Genomic DNA, 19,675 nt, shown 5'->3' on the forward strand with positions numbered 1-19,675 from the left:
GGGATGTCGGACGGAGGGGAGAGGGTCCAGGCCAGGTTCCACGCTGGCTAAGAAGGAATGTAACGAAGTTCAGACCCTTCATGTCACAGCCGAGTGCAGCGGGCGTTCCCAGCAGCCTGCAGCACATGGGCACCTGCCCCATTGGCACCCCAAGCTCTGCAGGGCACGGAAAGGAATGGGACCCAGTGGCCCAGGAAAGGGGGAGGGGAACAGAGAGAGAAAGGAAAGAGAAAAGAGTGAAGGGGGGAAGGAGGGGAGAAATCAGAAGACAGAGGGGGGAAAAGGATCAAGGAGGGAGACCAAAGGACAGAAAGCAGACAGGGCTCTGCGAGGGGAGGGGAATGGCAGCAGCAAAGACTGAGACTCACTCACCAACCTTCATCACTCTCACCGCTGTCCCCAAACTGCACGCTCAGCTCCCTTTTCCTAGATCCAGCCACCTGGCCTCGCTCCTGGGGAGCAGGAAAACGCCCCTTAACACCATGGGCCGAGGAGTAACCTGGCCTCCTGCCCCACACCCGCAGGGGAGGCTGCAAGTGAGCAAGCTGGGGCAGCGAGGCCACGTCTCAGGAGGCCACGTGAGGGGCACACAGCTGAGGAGGCTGCCAGCTACTCCCAGGAGGCGGCGCTGGAGGGAGCGTGGCAGATGCATGGTCTCAGAGCGGAGTAGCCCGGAGGTGGCGCTGGAGGGAGCGTGGCAGATGCATGGTCTCAGAGCGGAGTAGCCCGGAGGTGGCGCTGGAGGGAGCAGGGCAGCAGAGCTCCTGGTTATTCCAGCACCAGGCTCTGCCAAAGAAAGGGCAGCAGAGAATGGGGCAGGGCTACTGGTGAGCAGAGCACTTGCACCTTTCCACATAAGGGAGGAATCCCATTATGCATCTGTTTTAGCAGGGAGCAGGATTTGGCCTAAAGTCAATGGGGGCAGGGGAGCATACATTGGGTAGGTAAGTGAAATCCCTTCCGGGGGGGGGGGGGATTCATACCCCCCCCACACCCCTCTCACCTCATCTGTATGCTCTGTGCTCTGCCTTCTCGCAGCCGAAAACCTTCCAGAGCCTTCCTGGGAATGGCTCATTTGTTCCTAGAGAGAAGGCAGAAGCCAGGCCCATGAGAACGTGAGGGAGTTCACCTCTACCCAGGGTAGAGCAGAGAAACACGTGCGGCGCGTTGCCTACTAAACCCAACCCCAGAAACCAGCAAGGCAATGAAGAGCCTCAGTAACGCACAGGCTTCACGTTGCCGGGGGAGAGCGATCCCCGGACAGAAATAAACACTCCTGTGCTTTGGGATCCTTTGAGGTGAAGGTGGCTGGAGAATTCCAGAGCGGGTGCATTAGTCAGAAGTATTGCCTGGTGTTATGAGAGAGCGAGCGATGGGAGTTAACCCGGCTCATCATGGGGCTCGGTGGCACTCACCTCAAGTTGCACCAGGTGTCCAACCTGACCATGGCAGGAGGGAAGGAGACTAAACCCCCCACCCTCCTCCCAAATTCAGGTCCAACTCGGAGACAAACATCACTATACAAACTAGCTGGGTTTTAGGCTATTCAGATGCCATTGGAATAAAACAATCTCTGGTGAACAAGCCAACTATACTGCCCCCTGCTGGCGAGAGCAGAGATGAGCTACCTGGAGTGCCCGTTGTTGGCAAGGCAAGGCTGGTGTACCACAGTGCCCCCTACTGGGGAGGAGAGATGTGAACTACAAGGGCAGAGTCACGGAAAACAGCTGATGGGGCCAATGGGAATGGCTTAGGACACTTCTGGGGAGCACAGAGAGGCCCAATCGTCCTTCTGGATTAAACACCCAGCCTGCCAAAACCAAGGGCATGGCAGGTCGCTGGGTCTGCGCCGACCAGCCTCCTACTGAGCCAGGGGGCACCCAGAATGCGGCAGCAGCTCATGCTTGGCAGACCCAGCGGGGTGTGGCAGGAAAAGCGTAACAGCTCTCTGCTTCTCCCCAGCACAGGCTGCAAACCCCTGCTGCCAACCTCTTACCTGCATGTGAAGGTTGCGCAAGTCTGGCCAGCTCTGCCACTGCTGCCTCAGTTGCTCTTCACTGAAAGGAAGTGGGTGTCCAGGTTAACGAGCAAGACACTCCACCAGCCGCAAAAAGCCCTTAAAAGGCCAGTGATGGATTCTCCCCACAGCTGCCCTTCCCTGGACCCAACTTACAGCACAGACCTATGCCCAGAGGCAGGCAGAAGGCATCCCCATCATGAACCTGATTCTGCAGCACTATGCCATGGGGGTGGTGGTGGGGAGAGACAGTCCTCTTGGATCCTCCACCTCTCAGCAAGCCTGAGGCCAACCCCTCTCCAGCCCACTCCGCTGACACCATTCGCCTGGCATGTGCTCTGCAGTCCTTACCCTTTCGATGTCATCCTTTCACGCCCGCTGCAGCAGGTGCAAGCCAGCCGATGCCGCGGACTCCTTGCTTATGACCCCTCCCTCCCCGCTGAGCTGAGCACAGAGACGCTCTCCAAAGCCATTTCCAAAAAGGAATGAGTCACCGGCCCGGGGCGACGTTCGCATTCATCACTTTTCACCCAGCTGCCAAAGGGACCTAGCATCCCCTGGCTACTTAAGAGCCAGTGCCCTTCCTGGAGGCATGAAAACAACCCAGCTGATGATGGAGCAAGAGCGCCATCTAATGGGAAAGCTGCCACACTGCCGGCATCTCCCCCCAGGTAGGTTCTTACTTCCTAGACAGAGGCCTCACTGCCCCGGGGCAAGGAGGCGAAGAGCCCAAAGGAGTTGATAAGCTGTGCAGACTGATGTTCAAACACACAGGAGAGAGTCTCTGTCTCTCGCACAGGTACTGCTCAGCATACCTGCCATTGCGAGGCTGCCAACCTGGTATAATAGACAATCTCTAGGCCCCGGAGGGAAGTCATACACATACCACGCTGCCTTGCCTTACCCACCCATCCCTCATCACCAGAGAGAGAGAAGGACAAAGGTACCGAAAGGCGTTTGCTCAAAGGAGGCTCTCGCATGGGCACGTTCAGACCCCAGTGCAGAGTCTCATCAAGCCACGGGTGTTTAGCAGTTGGAGCAAGGAACAGATTCGAGAACTGGCTATGGCAGAGGGTGATGCCTAGCAAGCAGAGCCAGGGTCTCCTGGGTTTTATTCCTGGCTCAGGGAAGGAGTGGGTGACCCCACCCTGAGTGTACCCCTCGTGCCTCTCCTGGGTTTTCCCACTCTGAGGCTAGGTCCTGGGGCTACAGGCTACAGCACCCTGCGTATCAACCACACGTACCCGGCCGGTCCAAATGGATTCAAGCACCTGCAGTTCTTCTCTTCAGGAGTCTGGGATCAGCGGAGAGCAGAGCGACCAGGCAGCCTCCTCAAACCCACGTATTGCTTATCCTAGCAGTAGAAACAAAGCAGTTAGAGGATTTTAGAACAACAGGCTAATGCAGGTCTGTCTTACCAATGGCTTACTGTCCCCGATGGCAACTGGGGCAGGCCTGACATCTTCAGAAACCCGCAGCAGGTGCCTGCGGCTCAGTTTGGTTCCACAACTGCCCCCCCCACACCACTCTTGAGAGCGCACGCCCCTTTTAAGCCCTGCTATAGTGTCATTCCCCACCCTACTATTCCTGGGCTTTGACACTTCTGGGGACACACACACACACACACACACACACACACACACACACACACACACACACACAGTCTGAGTCCCCAGAGCCAGTGGCTCTGCCCTTGTCCCTTTAAAAATCCTCAGCCATTTGCTTGTTTTTCCAGACAGACCCCTATAAATGGAACCAACCTATTCAGACAGTAACCTCCCAATAACTTGGTCAACAGAGCAGCTCCATGTCCATCTGGGGCGGGAGGTGAATCATTTAAGTACAGGTCTGCAAAGCAAGGCTCCTGGATTGCATCCCACCAACTAGTGCATGACCTGGGGCAAGCCACATTCCGCTCTGTGCCTCAGTTTCCCCCTTTACAAAGGGGACTTTGCGATCTATGGACAAATGGCGCCTACACAAGAGCTACATCTCTGCTGTATGCAGAAGGGAGAATGCCTCTCAAATGTGATACTTTTAAAGCGGTGTCTCACCCAGCAATGACTCCCCGCTCCTCTGCTTAGCACGGAAGCGTCAGTGGGGAAGGAGGCGGTGGGGGATGTTTGGATTCAGGATGCTGTTGCTTTGCTGTTTGGCTTCACACTGGTACTCAGGGAGGAATTCATTACCGACTCGGCCGGGAAAGAGACGAGGGAGATTTCTGCGCTGCTCTGATGCCAGAGTTTCCCTCAGTGGCCCCATTCTCACCATCCTGCTGTTTAATTCCCCTGTTGAAATCACCAGCCAGCTGCCTGCCTCAGAGACTCTACCCAAAAAAGGTCCTAGAGACCCCACCAACCATGGATAATTTGGGCTCCTTTAAATTGTGGCCTCCTTCAGCTGCTTACCCTCTGTGTGCCTCAGTTTCCCCTGGGGGTGGGGTAATGATACTTCTCTTACAGAGAGGTTGAGAGGATTAATGGCTTTGATTCATCTGATAGAAGGCACTTGTGTGTGTCCCAGCTACCTACTGTCCTGTCTACTTTATGGCTCCAGCTTAATCATAAAGCTTTAATTATTGGAGGATTTTTTTTTCAAATCAGCAGATCTGGTGCTGACAAAGGTGGCAGACTGACAGCCCTGCTTCCTCTGTCTGTCCACAACATGGACAGCCTGGCCTGTGACCAGGCAAGCTCCTAATGCACCCCTTCCCCGTGCCTTAATCAGGGCTAGGAGAGACCCTCTCCCTTGAGACAGGAAGGGAGCTCAGTCTCTGGGACACCCCCCCACCCCATCAGCTGAGACTGCCAACAAGGGAGGCATTAGTGCCCCTGTGGTGGTGGGTATGGCAGCATGAACCCGTCTACTGGGAGCTGAGACCCACCTGACTCATTACACCGAGCCCCCATCACATGGGAACAACTTTCTCTGCGCTAACCTGGGCTGGATTCATACTGCCATTGCAGAGGGAACAGGCGCTGCATCCCCTTGCCAGCCACTCTCAAGGATCCAGCTCCAAAAGGAACAGTGCCTACAGCAGCGTCTGAGCCCAGCATGTGTGTTTTCCAAGCAGCCACTACAGCTGGTGACTTTGCACCCTCCCTTTTGCCTTGGCAAAGGGGACAGTGAAGCCATTTACCCCGAAGTGGGTCTCACTGACAGACGCATTTCCTGGCACTGGAAATTAAAAGGGTCACATTCTGCAGTGAGGTGGAAATGCAGCAGGAGCCCAGATACCCCAGGGATGGGCACAGGGTAGATACATTAGATAAGTATGTATGAAGAGGGGTGGATAGATATACTGATGAATGAATAGAGGGAATCCGTGGATGGTTGGCTAGACCGATGGCCGGAGAGAAAAAGATGGAGATAGATAAGTATATATGGAGGTAAATGAGTAGGTATAAACAGATAGGTAGTAAGACTTGACGGTGAGGAAAGAATTAATCTGTATTGTACAGAAGGGAGCCAAAGGTCTTCATAGTGTTTTATTAGTATTATTATCGTTAATAGCATTCCCTGCAGCTATGTCATCATCCCACTGAAGCGGCTGAGGGTTTACATTAGCCCTCTGCTTTGTTAAAAGGTCGCAGAGATAAATAAGCCAGTGTGATGGGCATAGAATTGTTAGAGAGGAACATGGTACACCTGGAGGGCTACAGTATCAAGGGGGAATGCAGTCAAAGGGGGATAATTGGCCAAAACGATCATTAAAAATAGACTAAGAAAACATCTGGAAGAGCCTGATCTAGGATCTAACCAACAAGGCTCCTGCAAAGGAAAATCGTGTCTCGCTAAGCTATTAGGGCTCTTTGGAGGTGTCCCTGACCTAGCAGATACAGGAGAATGAGCTGACGTAGCTTACAAAGGATACATTTACATACTTGGTCCTGCTTTGGCACAGCGGGCTGGACTAGATGACATCTCGAGGCCCCTTCCAGCCATGTATTTCTAAGACTATGTCTACACTGCAATCATGGGGTGTGGTTGCAGCTCACGTAGACCTCGTACCTGAGCTAGCGAGGTTACAGACCAGAGTAAGCCAGGGCAGCATGGGCATCAGTGTGGCTAGCCACCTTAGTAATGACTCACAGTTCTGGGAGGGTTTGGACAGCCCACCCTGAAGCCTGTCCTACCGCCGCTTTGCTGCCCTGGCACCAGAGATCACTAAATTAAAACCAGCTCAAGTACATCTATACCACAAGCCGCAGTCACCCTGGGACTGCAGTGTAGACACACCCTTAGGCTTTCAAAGGCTATTAGGGACATTTATTCATGGGATCAGAGGGCAAGTATTGGGGTGGAACAACCCCAGGACAAGAGACAGGCGGCCAAGAGTAGGATTAAGTGGTTGATCTTTATCATGGTGAACAGCTATCCGCAGGGGCCTCAAGGATCCACACTAGGCCCTGTGCTGTTTAATATGTCTATCCGTGATCTGGCAAGGGAGGTTGTGAAGGAGTGGCCTCCTCCCAGGTGCCCTCTCAGGGCAGCCCTGAATGCAGTCTCTTGACTCAGTTTCCCCTCTTGGCTCCTCAAACGCAAAAAAGAGGCTTTTACAAATCCAGCCACAACAGCCCTCCTTAGGGTCTTGTTTAGTAACTTACAGCTCTAAATTAAGCAGAAAAATCTCCCCTCCAGCCATAAGCTGTGCATCGTCCCAAACTCCCCTGTCGGGTTCTTTCTGCCTGAGCAGGCTACTCCCAGCAACTCCCCTGGTTTCAGGGTCTTCCCTGCAGGAGCCTCTCTCACTTTGCAGTCTCCCCACAGCCTCCCAAGCTTCCCCCTCCCTCTGCAGCTTCCTGCTGCCCTTTATAGGGGAACCCCTCTCCTCCGTACCCAGCTGGTTCTGAAATCTGATTAAACCCCACAGCTCATCCCAGGTGTGGCAGGCAGAGTTAACAGTACTGGGCTGGCCAGCTCCAGGCATCCAGCACTCATTGAGCAGGACTGAAAATCCCACACACAGGAAACCACTGCAGCATTTTGCTCAAACAATATTGCGTTGATGCAAGAACACCTGGGAGCTTTGGGGTTAATTTAATCCCAACAACTGGATTTAAATCATGCACCCAATACCGCAGAGGAGTTGTATGGGAATCACAGTTGTCAGCAGCCAGGACTTACGCAACAAGAGTTGGATAAAGGACTCTGCCACTTCAATATTAGAGAGGATTAAAGGAAGGAAGCATTGGCGCAGGAGGACATCCAGGGACGTGTAAGAAGATACAGACCCCGTATTTATCAGATTACGGTTGGTATTGTTTCCTTTGTAACTAGGTTATTGCTTTCATTATAGGGCTATGGCTCTTTATATGAAGCCACTTAATCATCTTTGGAAAGAACTTTGGGAACTATGGATGGAAGATACTAAAGTTTAATAATGAACGAATGTGATACTTCTGTGCCTCGGTTTCCCCATCCATAAAATGGGGATAATGGCCCTGACCTGCTTTGTAAAGTTTCCTTTCCAGAGGAATGATGCTTGGCAAGTGCCAAGTATCGTTATTCGCCACTAGGGCCCCACTTTAAACTTTATAAACACGAGTCGTCCTACTGATGTGAAACAGGACTCATGTTAAGGCCCCAATCCTGCAACTAGATCCACGGGGTGGGGGAGGAGAGCGCCTGGCGCAGAGCAGAATGGTTTGTGTGTATGATTGTTGTATATTCTGGAAAGATGTGATCTGTGAATATTGTGCATTGCTGAGCATTCTGCCACTGTTAGATAAGTGAGATTTCTGGTGTACCTTTTATAAGTGGGCTTGGAAGGATTAGATCTATCAGTAATTGTCAGTAACCATCAATTTCACCATATACACATAACCAGCTACAAAATATTTCCATGAAAAATCAAAGTTTACGAATAGGAAAAAATGTTGCTTGAGAACTTGGAGTTTAAGGATATTGAACTTGTATATTTTGACATGTGATGTTGACAATTTGTTTTAACAGTTATAAAGCTTTCACTTATTGAATTGCAGCATCTACTGTCATTAAATAATTGCCTGATCCACCCAACCCCATAGTTTCCCACAATTGTGAAGGTTTAAAAAAAAAATCAGAAAAATGTTTTAAAATAAACATTATCAATTGAAATTATATAAAAAATTGAACTCCGCCAAGCCTCTTTATAAGGTATAGCTTGGGCATGTGATTTAAGGAAATTTGTTTCATGATGGTTTAAAGAGTGAAAAAGGAAATAAAAAAGCCCGTGTAAATCTAACAGTCAATGCAGAACAACGTAATGGTATGTTACACCGTGACCTGCATACAAGCCATATGCCCTCAGGCCTGTTACTAGAGAGTGGAACAGTAAGTCAGAGCAGAGACGAAGCAAGTCTCAGACGTGGGCAAGGTGGGGAAGGAAAGGTTTTCAACTGAGATTTGGGAGGAGATAGAGAGTTGATGGGACAGGGGATGACTATTCCAGCTGGCAGGACCTGACTCGTGCTCCAGTTGTGCCCAGGGTTTGGAAGGACCAAAACCTTGTCCGTGCAACAATCCTCACTGATTTTAACACCGGTTCAGCTCCGTGGTATTAGCAACATTGGGATCCTGAGCACAGACCAGCCACCAGTGTTTGAAGCACCACTGTCCCCCAGTCCAGTTCCCATTGAAGTTAGCAGAAAGATGAGTATTGACGACAACGGGAGAGAGATCAGACCCCAGGGTCTAGCCTCAATCAACAGAGATCTTAAAAGCCAGCAGCCAGCCTAGGCCAGGCAGCCCAATGTTCTTAATGGGAGCAGAGCTGGTGTTAGCTGTGCTGGGAAATTTTGAAAGCGTCCCTAGGGCAGACAAGGCCAGCGAGCAGGCGATTTCTAGATGAGTGACAATCTGGGAACAGCAAGCTAAGCCAAACTCACATGGTAGAGTATGAGACGAGCAAGGCTGGTACAATAGAGTATGATCAGAAATGTGCCAATCACCTATTCTTACTATTTGCATTGTGGTAGCGCCTATGAGCCCCAGTCGTGGCCCAGGATCTTATGGTGCAAGGTGCTGTACAGACACAGGACAGATAGATGGTCCCGCCCCAAAGAGCTTACAACCTAATAAATAATACCCAGCTCCCATCTAGTGCTTTTCATTAGTAGATCTCAAAGTGCTTTACAAAGGTCAGTATCATTATCCCCATATTACAGATGGGGAAACTGAGGCAGAGAGTAATACATCTGTAAGACCTAAATCTCTCCTCCAGATATCTATCAGTTCAGTGACTTCCAAATACCTCCCTGGGTACTTACCTGTGTGAGCCTGCTGGAAGGATCAATACATAGATTTTGTGAGGTGACCCTACCTTGATCTCTGAATTCCAGACTGCCAGGGATCTGTCAGTGGAGTGAGGTGGGAAGCTGAAGACAGAGAAAGAGAAAGAGTGCTGCAGAGGGATGGCAGCACTCTCTGGAGCTCATGGGGTATGCTGCACGGCCCTACGGGTGAGAGAGACAGTCAGAGGGGCAACACCACCACGGACAGGCAGCAGAATTCTTCACTTCGGAAGAAGTCAGCATTTGAAACAGAACAGGCAGGGAATGTGCTGATCTGGGGGTTCCTTTAGGAGGGGTTCCCCCTTGTCCCAGAGAGGCAGGGATTCTGGGTTTGTCATGCCGTCCCCTCACTGCAGAACCCAAGTGGGATCTCAGGGCCAGACCAAGAACTCAATTCAGCCCCAGCCAGCCTTGGCGTGGGCAGCTAATGGAGGGGAGGGACGGGTCAGGAGTCACCTCCAAATGGTTCCTCCTGCTGGAGCTAGAGAACTACATCCGTCAGCTGGAAGCAGCAGCGAGGTAAGGACTCACGCTCCCCTAATGGGGGTTACACAGGGCCCCTTTGAGCAGCCTCCACTACAACCCAGTCAAACACACAGACACTCCCACCTCCGTCAAGGCTGATGGGGCTATGGACAAAGGCCTCACGCATCATTTCAGGGGGGCATCCCATGAAACTGTGGGGCGATGCACTGTGATCTGTAGCATCCCCTGAATCTCTATGGCCCTGGGAGCCTGTCACAGACACCCCATTTCACACCACACCTGGAACTCTGCCCTCCTCGTGCTAACCCAGACCCCATGCCCGCTCTGGGCCTCTCCACAGCCCCCATTTTGTGGTTTGCGCCCTATAGATCCTCTCTGGACCAGCTAGGGAGTGAGCAGTTCTCTGCCCATGCTCATTACACCTGCTCCCTGTGGTCTCTGTTGCCAGGAAGACATACAGGGCAGCCTGGGTGAGGATGCCAGCTCACCATCCCTTCCCAGCGCTGGAGAACAAGCACGTTCCTCTGAGCCCCCTTGCCCCTGTCCAGAGCTGCCTGTACCCTGATGTGGCCTGTCAGGGTCTCTTCTAAGGCCATCCCCGGCCCCGTTATTCCCCTGCCAGCTCACCTGCACCCCCAGGCAGAGTGCTGGCACACTCAGGGCAGAGTCCTCCAGGGCTGCATGCCAAGGCTGGGCACAATGAGCCACTCCACCCCCCCCACGGATAAACCCTGCAGGGGAGTGGGGACCAGCCTGAGACAGAGCTGGCACTCTGAAGGGGCCCAAGCCCAGCCCTGCCCCTTGTTGCCAGCAGAGGCCGGAGAAGTCCTGAGCTTTGGGGTGCCCCTGTGAGCTGCCCTGCCAGAGACTCCCTGGAAGCCTGGAGCCGCAAGGCAGGCCCTGGGTGTGCAGGGCAGATAACCCCCTGCCTCCAAGTATCCCTCCACACAGAGCCCTGCCCCCAGCCTCTCCTCCTCGCCTACCTTCGACAGGTCTTGGGCTCTGGGAGGAGAGACCCTCCCCTAGGACGTGGGTTTGGAGAAGCAGGCAGTGGAGAGGGTGGGCCCAGGGAGAGCTCCCTGCCGCCGCAGCGCTGTGCCCAGTGGGACATTCTTCTGCTGTCGCAGCATCTGTTTACGGCTGCTCCCTTCCCACAGCCTGGCTTTTTCTCAGTTATATACACAAAGCTCACCGCCACGCTGCCCCCTCCCCTGCCAAGCCCACGGCAGGGGGCAGGCAGGGCGCTGGGCAGGCTAATAGCCCTCTAGCCCCTTCCATCCACTGATCTCCAATCACTTGGCAGACTAATGAACTAAGCCTGACAATACTCCCTCTGCCCCCCCCTCCCCCTGGGAGGGAGCCAACTGATCCATTTCTGACAACTGGGGAAACTGAGGCACACAATACATGACCCTGGACAAGTCACTTCCATTCGAAGTCAGTGGCAGGACAGGGATCAAACCCAGGGGTTTGCTGCTAGCCCTTTGCTCCCACCACAAGGAATCAAATTCCTCTGAGTCTCAGGCATGGAGAGAAATACAATATTGTCTCTCTCTCACACACACACGGTCCCATCCCCCTGCACCACTGGGTCTCTCTTGGGGTATATGAGCCAGTCTCATGGACCTTGGCCTCATCTGATCCCAGCTCGTTCCTCTCCACCACCAGGGCGAGACCCTCCCCTGCAGCTCCTGCCATGCAGCCTGTGACCTCCCTGTTTCCCTCTTTCGCCTCAGTGGTCCACCTGGTTTCAAAGCTCAGCTGAAAACCCTTGCCTCTAACATCTCTCATCCCAGCTAGTGTTCATTACAGGGGAGGGTGAGCTAGGGGATCAAGTGCTCGACTGAGACTCAGGAGACCTGGGCAAGTCCCTTCCCCTCTCTGGGCCTGTTTCCCCAGATGTAAAACTTACCTACAAATTTCTACTGGAGGCAAAGTCAGGGTCCCGTTATGATAGGTGCAGTATAGTCAGTGCCAGCCCCTGCCCCAAGGAACTTACAATGTAAAATATACAATTGCCCGGCCTCACAGGACTGACGTGAATCTTCGTTCACTGAGGCACTTTCCAATCTTCCCACAGAAGACGCTGGAGCAGGCCAAGGTATTGTCCTTTTCTGTGGCCAAGCGTTTGGTGCAATACCATTCTATGGCACTGTATCAAGATGAGGGGGCTCCAGGCAGCAGGCGGGTGGGGAGAGCTCAGGCAGGGTAATGCCACCTGGGCTACTCCTCTACCTCCTTGGGCTCTCCTCCCACTGCACCCAATAGCCTCTCAGTGCTGTTCTGCTTGCTACCAAGAATGACGGCCCAGTGGCTCTGCCAGCGATCGTCTCTGGCCTTGGGTGAATCCCTTCATCTCTGCACCTCATTTCCCCTGTCTGACACACCTACCTCCCAAGGGCCCCGAGGATGCATTCGTGCTTGGAGCGTGCTCTGAGGAGGTCAAGGATTAAGCATTTGTGAAGATGCTGTTTCTTGTCTCCCAGTCAGGCCAGGCTGCTCCAGGAAGCTGATCTCCCAGCAGGCGTGCTGTCCCTGGAATGTGCTTTCCCTGCTCCCAGCCGTTAAAGAAGCCCCTTGTTTATAAGCTGCGTTGCCGCCTTGTAAACACTGCGCGCTTGCAATGCTTTCGGCTCCTTCCAGCCGTTTGCCAGCAGAGCTCAAAGCCCTTCAAGAAAGAGCTACCCCTGGTACGTGGAAGGGGAGAGTGGGTAAAGCTCCACACCTGGGAAGGTGAGGCACTGCTGCTGGGTCGGGGGGAGACGTGGTACTGACCCAGCATGGAAATGGTGAAGGAAGCCCCCTGCTGTCTCCAGAAAACTTGACGTTTCTCTCTCAAGGATTTCATTAGCACAAGTCAAGATGTTTATACAGCAGCTATCTCCATAGTAACCCCATATCTTCCCCCCAGCATTGCACCACCACTGCCCCAATGTACAGGCCTAGCGCACCCTCCCACCCCGTTTTCCCCCATTCCCTGCCACAACAGGCCCCCGATTTCCTTTCCCCCAGCACTGCATCACCCTCCCTGTGACCCCCGCTCTCTTGCCAGCAGCATAATGCAGCTGTCCCTACTGATCAAATCGCATTGCAGCCCATAAAGCAGCTTGTTCCCGTAATAAGATTAAAGCTGCAGTCCGGCGATGGCCTTAGGAGCTAAAGATGAGCAGCTGCCCCCAGGCAGGAGAGACCCCCATGCAGTCTCAGAGCAGATAGAGCCCTAGAGCACACAGTCACTCATACCTCCCGGCCCAAGGGGAGTAGTGACTCTGCCTTTTCTGAGACTTGCTACTGAAATCCTAAAGTGGTAACACTCAACCCTCCTGGTGCTGCTGCAGGGGGAGGAACAGCCAAAGGCTCCCTGGATGAGCAGCCAAGAAGTACGCAGGAAAATCGCACAGTTTGGTGGTGTGTCCACACGGCAGGCTCAGCCCCCTCTTCCGGCTCTTCTGGAAACGCTCACAAGTTCTGGCTGCACCTCCTGATCTAGGCACGCCCCAGCCACGGCCTTGCAATGTCGTGGGATCTTCTCAGCTGGCCAAGACATCCATCCAGCACGGCAGGAGGAGGAGGCTGGACAGGGGGTGCTCTGCAGCTGTGGGGCCTGTGTCTGCTCCCTCGTATCATGCCTCCAGGCTGAGGTCCTCTGGGTGGCATCCACCAAGTCCCTAGATGCCTTTGAGCAGCAGTGGGCACTGCCTGAGGTTCCCTGCTCAGTGTCCCCTTCTGGTTCCCTGAGTTTTAACCTTTGGACCTCACTCATTCCTGTTTTCTCCTTCGTTGTCCCCAGTACTCAATTGCAGCCTGGACTGGGCAGTTCCTCCCTCTTTGGCTGAGGGGCCGGGCCTTTCGTTTTGGACGCACCTAGACCCACCTGTCCCAGTCCTGCAAATAGTACCGTAGGCTTGGTGTGTTACTGCCAGACATGCGCACTCAGAACCCACACATGCACTGAACCCACGCTGGTGGGCTCGGCAGCGGAGTATGGGGCAGAGAGCGTGTTGAGCTCTGCCCACATCCCTACCTGCCCATTTTGCAATGGGGAGGCAGCAAAAGCACAGGTAGCTGGGCTCCCGTTTACACAGTCCTCCAACACCTATCCCACAATTCCCTGTACCTGTATCTTCTACCTACTCACTTCCCACGTGCTCTCCATGCCCCAGAAGCTGCCTGAAATTTGGATCAGGCTTCCAAAACAACCTCGATGCTCAGACCTGTATTAATGTTTCACAACATCCCCAAAGTTTTGGGGTGAGGTGGTTACTGCTTAAACTCCACACCCCACGCCCAGAAAAGTAGAACTGCCAGAACATACTGAGTTCTCTTAGAGGCAGTAACCCCAGAAATGTTTAAGGCCCTACTCATAAAAAGACCTACTCTTATGCACTGGGAATAGGCCCATTGACTTATTTGCAAGATCATGGCCTTGAAAAGGCCTGTTAACCCTTCCAGGATTGGATTGTCTGTACGGCCCCTAGCACACCTGGGCACTGGTCTTTGTTGGGGGCCACAGTAATACTAGTAATTAGTAATAAAAGCTTAGGATCAATAATAAGGGTTCATCACAATTAGAACTTCAGTAAACATTTTTTAGATGTTTGAGAGCTGAGCAGAGCTATATGAGAGCTAAGTATAATTACTGTGGGTGGATTGAGATCTTGCCTGGACATTTTGCAAGGCGTTAACTGTCAAGTTTCACCCCCTTCTTTTCATACTCTAAAGCCTTTATTGAGAGCAAGATTTCTCCCCAACCCCCTTCCTGTTCTCTCTCATTTCTTTCGATTTTGGTGCCTTAGGGTCACGCCAGCTCTGCACTAATCCACTGTACAGTTCAGAGAGCAAGCCAGCCCCAAGAAAGAAAATAAGCCCTTTTAATACAGCACTCCTTGGTCATCATCAAGCTTTTGGAGAAACTGGAGGCAAAGGCAGGAAACATCTGACAGATGCCAGATCATCCAGGGGTTAGGGCACTAGCGTGGGCACAGAATAGCAGGCAGGGGAAGGGTCTGAAGTTCAGGACTGAGCTGCATTAGACTAGTGGGTGAGAGGAAAGATGGCCTAGTGATTTGGAAGTCCTCGGTTCAAGTCCCTGCCTTACAACCAACTCCTGGCGACCTTAGGCAAGTCACTTAGCCTCTGTGTGCCTCAGCTCCCACCGTGTACAATGGAAATAGCCCAGCCCTCCCTCACAGGCATGTTTCAAAGACAAATACAAGAAAGATACTCAGACATTAGGGTGAGAGGAACCAAGTACCTGAGTTAGAGTCCCAAGATCTGCAATAGGCAGAAGCCAAGTCACAGGTGCAGTTAATAAGCAATAAAATGGAGCAGCATCACTCTTTATAAATACTTTCACACCTGTGTAGTGAGTTCTACCTGTAGCTCTCAGCATTTTCCAGTTGGCTTCTATGCATGGGCATTAAACATCCATCTTTAAAATCTAGTGCCTGGCTGTTTTAAAGCTCTTTCCAAAGGTTGGTCAATATCATTATCCCCATTTTAAAATGGAGAAATGGCAGTACAGAGAGCTAAAGTCAATTACTGAGGAGTCAGTAACAAAACTAGAGAACAGAACCCAGGAGTCCAGACCACCGATCTGGCTCCCTCTCTGCTGAATTCTGTCTTCTCTAATCCATTAGCAACACAATGAGATAGGTTAGACACAAAAGGTAAGATTTAGCCAAAAAAGGGTGTAGTACAATTTTATTTACATAAAAAACTTAAATATTCACTTCCTTAGAAGTTGCAACCAAAACAGTACATACTAGGGAAGGGCTTGTTTTCATGATCCAACGTGGAGGAAGAGCAACAAGTAAATAGATAATCTTAAAGAATTAGACAGAAATAGGAGGTCAGCTAAGGGTAACAACAACGACAGATACACCAGCATGGCGAGATTAAACTGAAGGGTCAGGCTTTTCAAAGATAGAAAAGAGGGGACATGACCAAAATATATAAAATAGATGGTTTGGGGAAAGTAAATAGGACACCCTCCTATAGACTGTGGCTTTTTCTTCAATGTATAGTGCTGTGGAACTCATTGCTACTGGCAGCCACTTTGGGCCGATCAGAAATTTGCATGGATAACTGCCAGAAACACAAGATAGGATACCCACTGAAGTGGTTCAGAGCTTCTCTCCTCCAGCTGAGAGTAGAGACAGCCTCCCTTCCATCCTCCCTCCTCTCCCCCATCCACCCCACAGTGGCACTGCTGCCTCCAGCTGTTGCTTCCACAGGGCTCAGAGCAGCAAAGGGACCTGGCACGAGAGCCTGCTGCCCCACACACCCCAATACCACAGGGGTGCAGACACACCCCCATATTGGAGGGCAAGAGGCCAAACATCCACATACTTTAACCTACTAACTCTTGAACAAACCTATCGGGGGTGGGGGAAGGGAGGTGTTCTGTTCCATGCAGTTCATCCCCCAGAGACAGCACCTTTGCTATTAAGGTTGCTGGATCAGGCCTTACCCAAACCCTTCACGTAAGCGGGCCCCCTAGTTGTGAGCAAGAAGCCAAAAGGGGAGAGCCCATCAGCTGTATTTTTAATTGTATGCCTGTTAAAGCAGATCTAAAGCAGACCATGAACTCCCCAGTACCATGCTCCATCCATGAGCTGAGTTGCTGGCCCTGTCCCGCTGGAAGGGTCAAATGTTATTTTTTCATCACCTAGAAGGTGCATCAGACAAACCCTGCCCCCAAGCTTACAACCTAGTAATCAGTGCGGCGTGGGCATGAAGGGGGCATTTGCTCTAGCTGCCTCTGAAGATTTACAAAGCCCAGCATTGAAATTAACAAGAGATGTTCCCCCTTGATCAGTACCAGCCCTGCTGGCTGGCTGAGACCTTATAGACCAAACCTCTGTACTCTGTTCTCTCAATGCCTTTGGTCTGGTAATAAAGATTTCCCTTTAAACCGTGCTTTAAATCTAAACATAACGTAGCCTGCACCAAATGAAAGCATTAAAGCACCCCATGCAGAGACACATTCCAGCTAAGCATCATTAACTGAGAGACAAAGTAATAACCTGATAGAAGACTTCCACAGGCTCCCTCAGACGTGAGCAGCAGCTGCTTTTTCTGGATTCTGGGCTTACACGCCTTGTGCGCCGCTGTGAGATCTATCACCCCCTTAACTGATGCAGCCTACTACAGCCACATCCTTCCCAGGCTCCCTCCAAAGCTTCCTTAACCTGCTTTCAAACAGAAACAACTGCGATGGTGGGGGATTATCCAGTCCTTTGCTTGCAAAGCATGCTGCTCAGATGACAGTGGCTGCTGATGCTGCAGACATGATTGGTTAGATCTGTGTGGAGGGCATGGCTCAGCAACAAGCAAGAAACAAGCCAATGCACCTTACCGTGGCACCAACTTCCCCAGCTGGCAACTATCTATTAGCCATCACACCTTCAGCAACAGCACCCATAAAACAAGCAGCCAGGATGAGAGAGAATTTTAGGATTAAGAAGGCTCCTAGCAAAGCCATAGGAAATGTACCCATTCTCTTTGCTCTTGCTTGGAATTTCAGTCCTGAACAAAATCTCAGCTCAAAACTTCATCAAAACATCTAAGCTCCACCTGATTTCACACAACTGCAGATGCTACACAATTCTGACACAAAACCTGAACCTGAGTTACAGGAGCATAAAGCATACCTGAGTGACTACTTGCCACTGAAAAACAGCCACTGCCAGGGTGGAATAGGGCAGCTGTTTTTCTTTTCCTCTTTTGTTGCTCTGAGTGCTGCTTAAAGCGATCATCAATCATGTCAGGCCGAGGAAAGCAGGGAGGTAAAGTGCGAGCTAAGGCGAAGTCTCGCTCCTCGCGGGCTGGGCTGCAGTTCCCAGTGGGCCGTGTGCATCGGTTGCTTCGCAAAGGTAATTACGCTGAGCGGGTCGGGGCTGGAGCTCCGGTCTATATGGCCGCGGTGCTGGAGTATCTGACCGCTGAGATTCTGGAACTGGCCGGCAACGCTGCTCGGGACAACAAGAAAACCAGGATCATTCCTCGCCATCTGCAGCTCGCCATCCGTAACGATGAGGAGCTCAACAAGCTGCTGGGGAAAGTGACGATCGCTCAGGGGGGTGTCCTGCCCAATATCCAGGCTGTACTGCTGCCCAAGAAAACCGAGAGTCACAAGGCTAAGAGCAAGTAAAACCCGAAAAAGAAAAAAGCTGTTTTAACAATTTGGAGCAGGAAGTGACCAATACTGTCTAAAACAAAGGGGGAATTGAGGTAGACTGAATGAACACCCAAATTCAAGCTTGGCCAGTATAATGGAGCTAAAACCTTTAACCCTTTGGTGCGAAGACGGGATCACCGGCCACAGTGACACAGCTGTAGTCCTATATCCTTTTGCTAGGCTACAACTAAAAAGCCCTACAGGAACAATAGGCAATGGCACACTACATTAACTGTGTCAAGGTGATGCCAGCCTTTTACCTTGCCTAAGGATAATCCCAAGTCACCATGGGAGACAGCTCACCGCTGCTATCGCCATGTTTTCTTTGAGCATGAAAAGCTCATAGGATGTTAGTGGCTCAGTTCAGGCCACTAGCTGCCCCACTGAAGCCACTAATGGATTTCTGAAGCTATCACATAGCTCTTATTAGAAGGCATATTGTTTTGGCTCCAGGAGATTGGAGTAAATATTACTAAGCAGGAGCTGATGTCTATCCTTTTAAAATAAAGGAATTACCTGTATATCAGCAGTAGAGAGCTGCAGAGCAGGTACCTCCTCCCTCCGTCAGCATGGTGCTATACATCCTGCTCACTAACTCTTGTCAAGTTAGAGAGACACTCCTGAGAATGTTACCATACTACCTGGAAAGCTCAATCTCTCTTTTTTGCATGTTTGGCAAACAGTGATTCTCCCCCTGAAACCCAAAAAGTGAATAAGGCATTTTGTTCCCTTGATGGTGCCTCAGTACATTCTGGAAACGAAGGTGAAGATTTATTAGTGACCTGCTGAACAGAGAAAGCAGAGTACAGATCCCAGGAAAGGGGATGGCTCAGGGACTTGGTAATAGAACATGAAGACTTCACCTGTGGGTTTCTACTCACCTTGTTCCAAAGTACAGGTTGGTAGGGATCAGGTTCTCAAAAACTAACTGTTGCTCAGTAGCCTGCAGAATTGTGCTAAGTCTAGTTTTAAGTAAACAGGTACCATTATAAAAGCCACTGAAAGTCTTGAGTAATTAATTCCATTGTTAGCAGTCTCAGCCAAGGTGAAAGAGTGAGTCCAAGTGACTTTTACCATCTGTACATGAGGTCTTCTCCAAAGTTCAAACAAACTGGCACAGCCAGCTGAGGGGAATCTTCTTTGACTAGCCTTTCTGGTCCTGTTCTCTGTGGATATACAGTGTAGGGCTACCTGCCATCTCTCTCTCTCTCGCACTGAGCTCATTAGAAAGGTAACGTTGTTTCAAATCATCCACAGACATGGATTTTCTGCATGCTTTTTCCTTGGAACAAAGCAGGTGACGGGCCAGTGAAATTGGAGGTGCAGTTTTGAATTCAAATATATCCAGTGATCCCTAGTAACCCAGAAACCTGCTAAAAAGCATTTAAAGAGCAATGACACCCTGGGAGGATTTCAATGAAGCAGAAAATCTCTGCCGAGACTAGACAGTGTGGCTTGAAACTCCACTAACAGCAAGCATTGATTTTACTGTATTTAAACCTTATTTCTTTATCCTTTTAGAAGGAAGTACAGTAAAACAGCTTTCCAAGCATTTTTCTTTCTTCTATAACATTTGAGGTACCTCCCCATTTCACACAGGCACACTGACAAGTTTGCCACTCCCACTGAGTTTTCACTGGGAAGGGAACATAACCTGCTATGTATATTTCCATTAGAGGGATAGTCAAATGCATCTCTTTTCCAAGATGTTAGTTA

The 19,675-nt window shown here is 51.2% G+C and overlaps 2 protein-coding genes across 12 annotated transcripts in view; one reads left to right on the forward strand and one right to left on the reverse strand.

The window, feature by feature from the left end:
* The window catches only part of LOC123369424 (inositol 1,4,5-triphosphate receptor associated 2-like), a 31,180-nt gene extending 12,054 nt beyond the window's left edge, over positions 1-19,126 (reverse strand). The window contains exons 1-6 of one of the 11 annotated variants that reach the window (XM_045015005.1): positions 18,841-19,126; positions 9,321-9,375; positions 3,262-3,371; positions 1,997-2,057; positions 1,004-1,081; positions 377-452 (exon numbers count right to left, since the gene is read on the reverse strand). In XM_045015005.1, the coding sequence (XP_044870940.1) occupies positions 377-452; positions 1,004-1,081; positions 1,997-2,002 (160 nt within the window). In that variant the 5' untranslated portion in view covers positions 2,003-2,057; positions 3,262-3,371; positions 9,321-9,375; positions 18,841-19,126. Of the gene's footprint in view, positions 1-372; positions 453-1,003; positions 1,082-1,996; positions 2,058-2,368; positions 2,464-3,261; positions 3,372-9,267; positions 9,661-16,154; positions 16,776-16,805; positions 17,052-18,840 lie in introns of those variants that run through there. The other 10 variants (XM_045015003.1, XM_045015002.1, XM_045015007.1 and 7 more) reach the window with 10 other exon arrangements.
* LOC123369428 (histone H2A.J) lies at positions 17,509-17,938 on the forward strand. The gene has a single exon (XM_045015013.1). The coding sequence runs from the start codon at positions 17,543-17,545 to the stop codon at positions 17,930-17,932; it is 390 nt and encodes a 129-aa protein (XP_044870948.1). The 5' UTR covers positions 17,509-17,542; the 3' UTR covers positions 17,933-17,938.
* Positions 19,127-19,675: the final 549 nt, after the last annotated feature.

Source organism: Mauremys mutica, chromosome 4, assembly GCF_020497125.1.
Source record: "Mauremys mutica isolate MM-2020 ecotype Southern chromosome 4, ASM2049712v1, whole genome shotgun sequence".
Lineage (NCBI taxonomy): Eukaryota > Metazoa > Chordata > Testudines > Geoemydidae > Mauremys > Mauremys mutica.

Bases quoted from the DNA above. Each gene is read 5' to 3' on its own strand.
- LOC123369428 (XM_045015013.1), top strand. From the start codon at position 17,543: ATGTCAGGCCGAGGAAAGCAGGGAGGTAAAGTGCGAGCTAAGGCGAAG.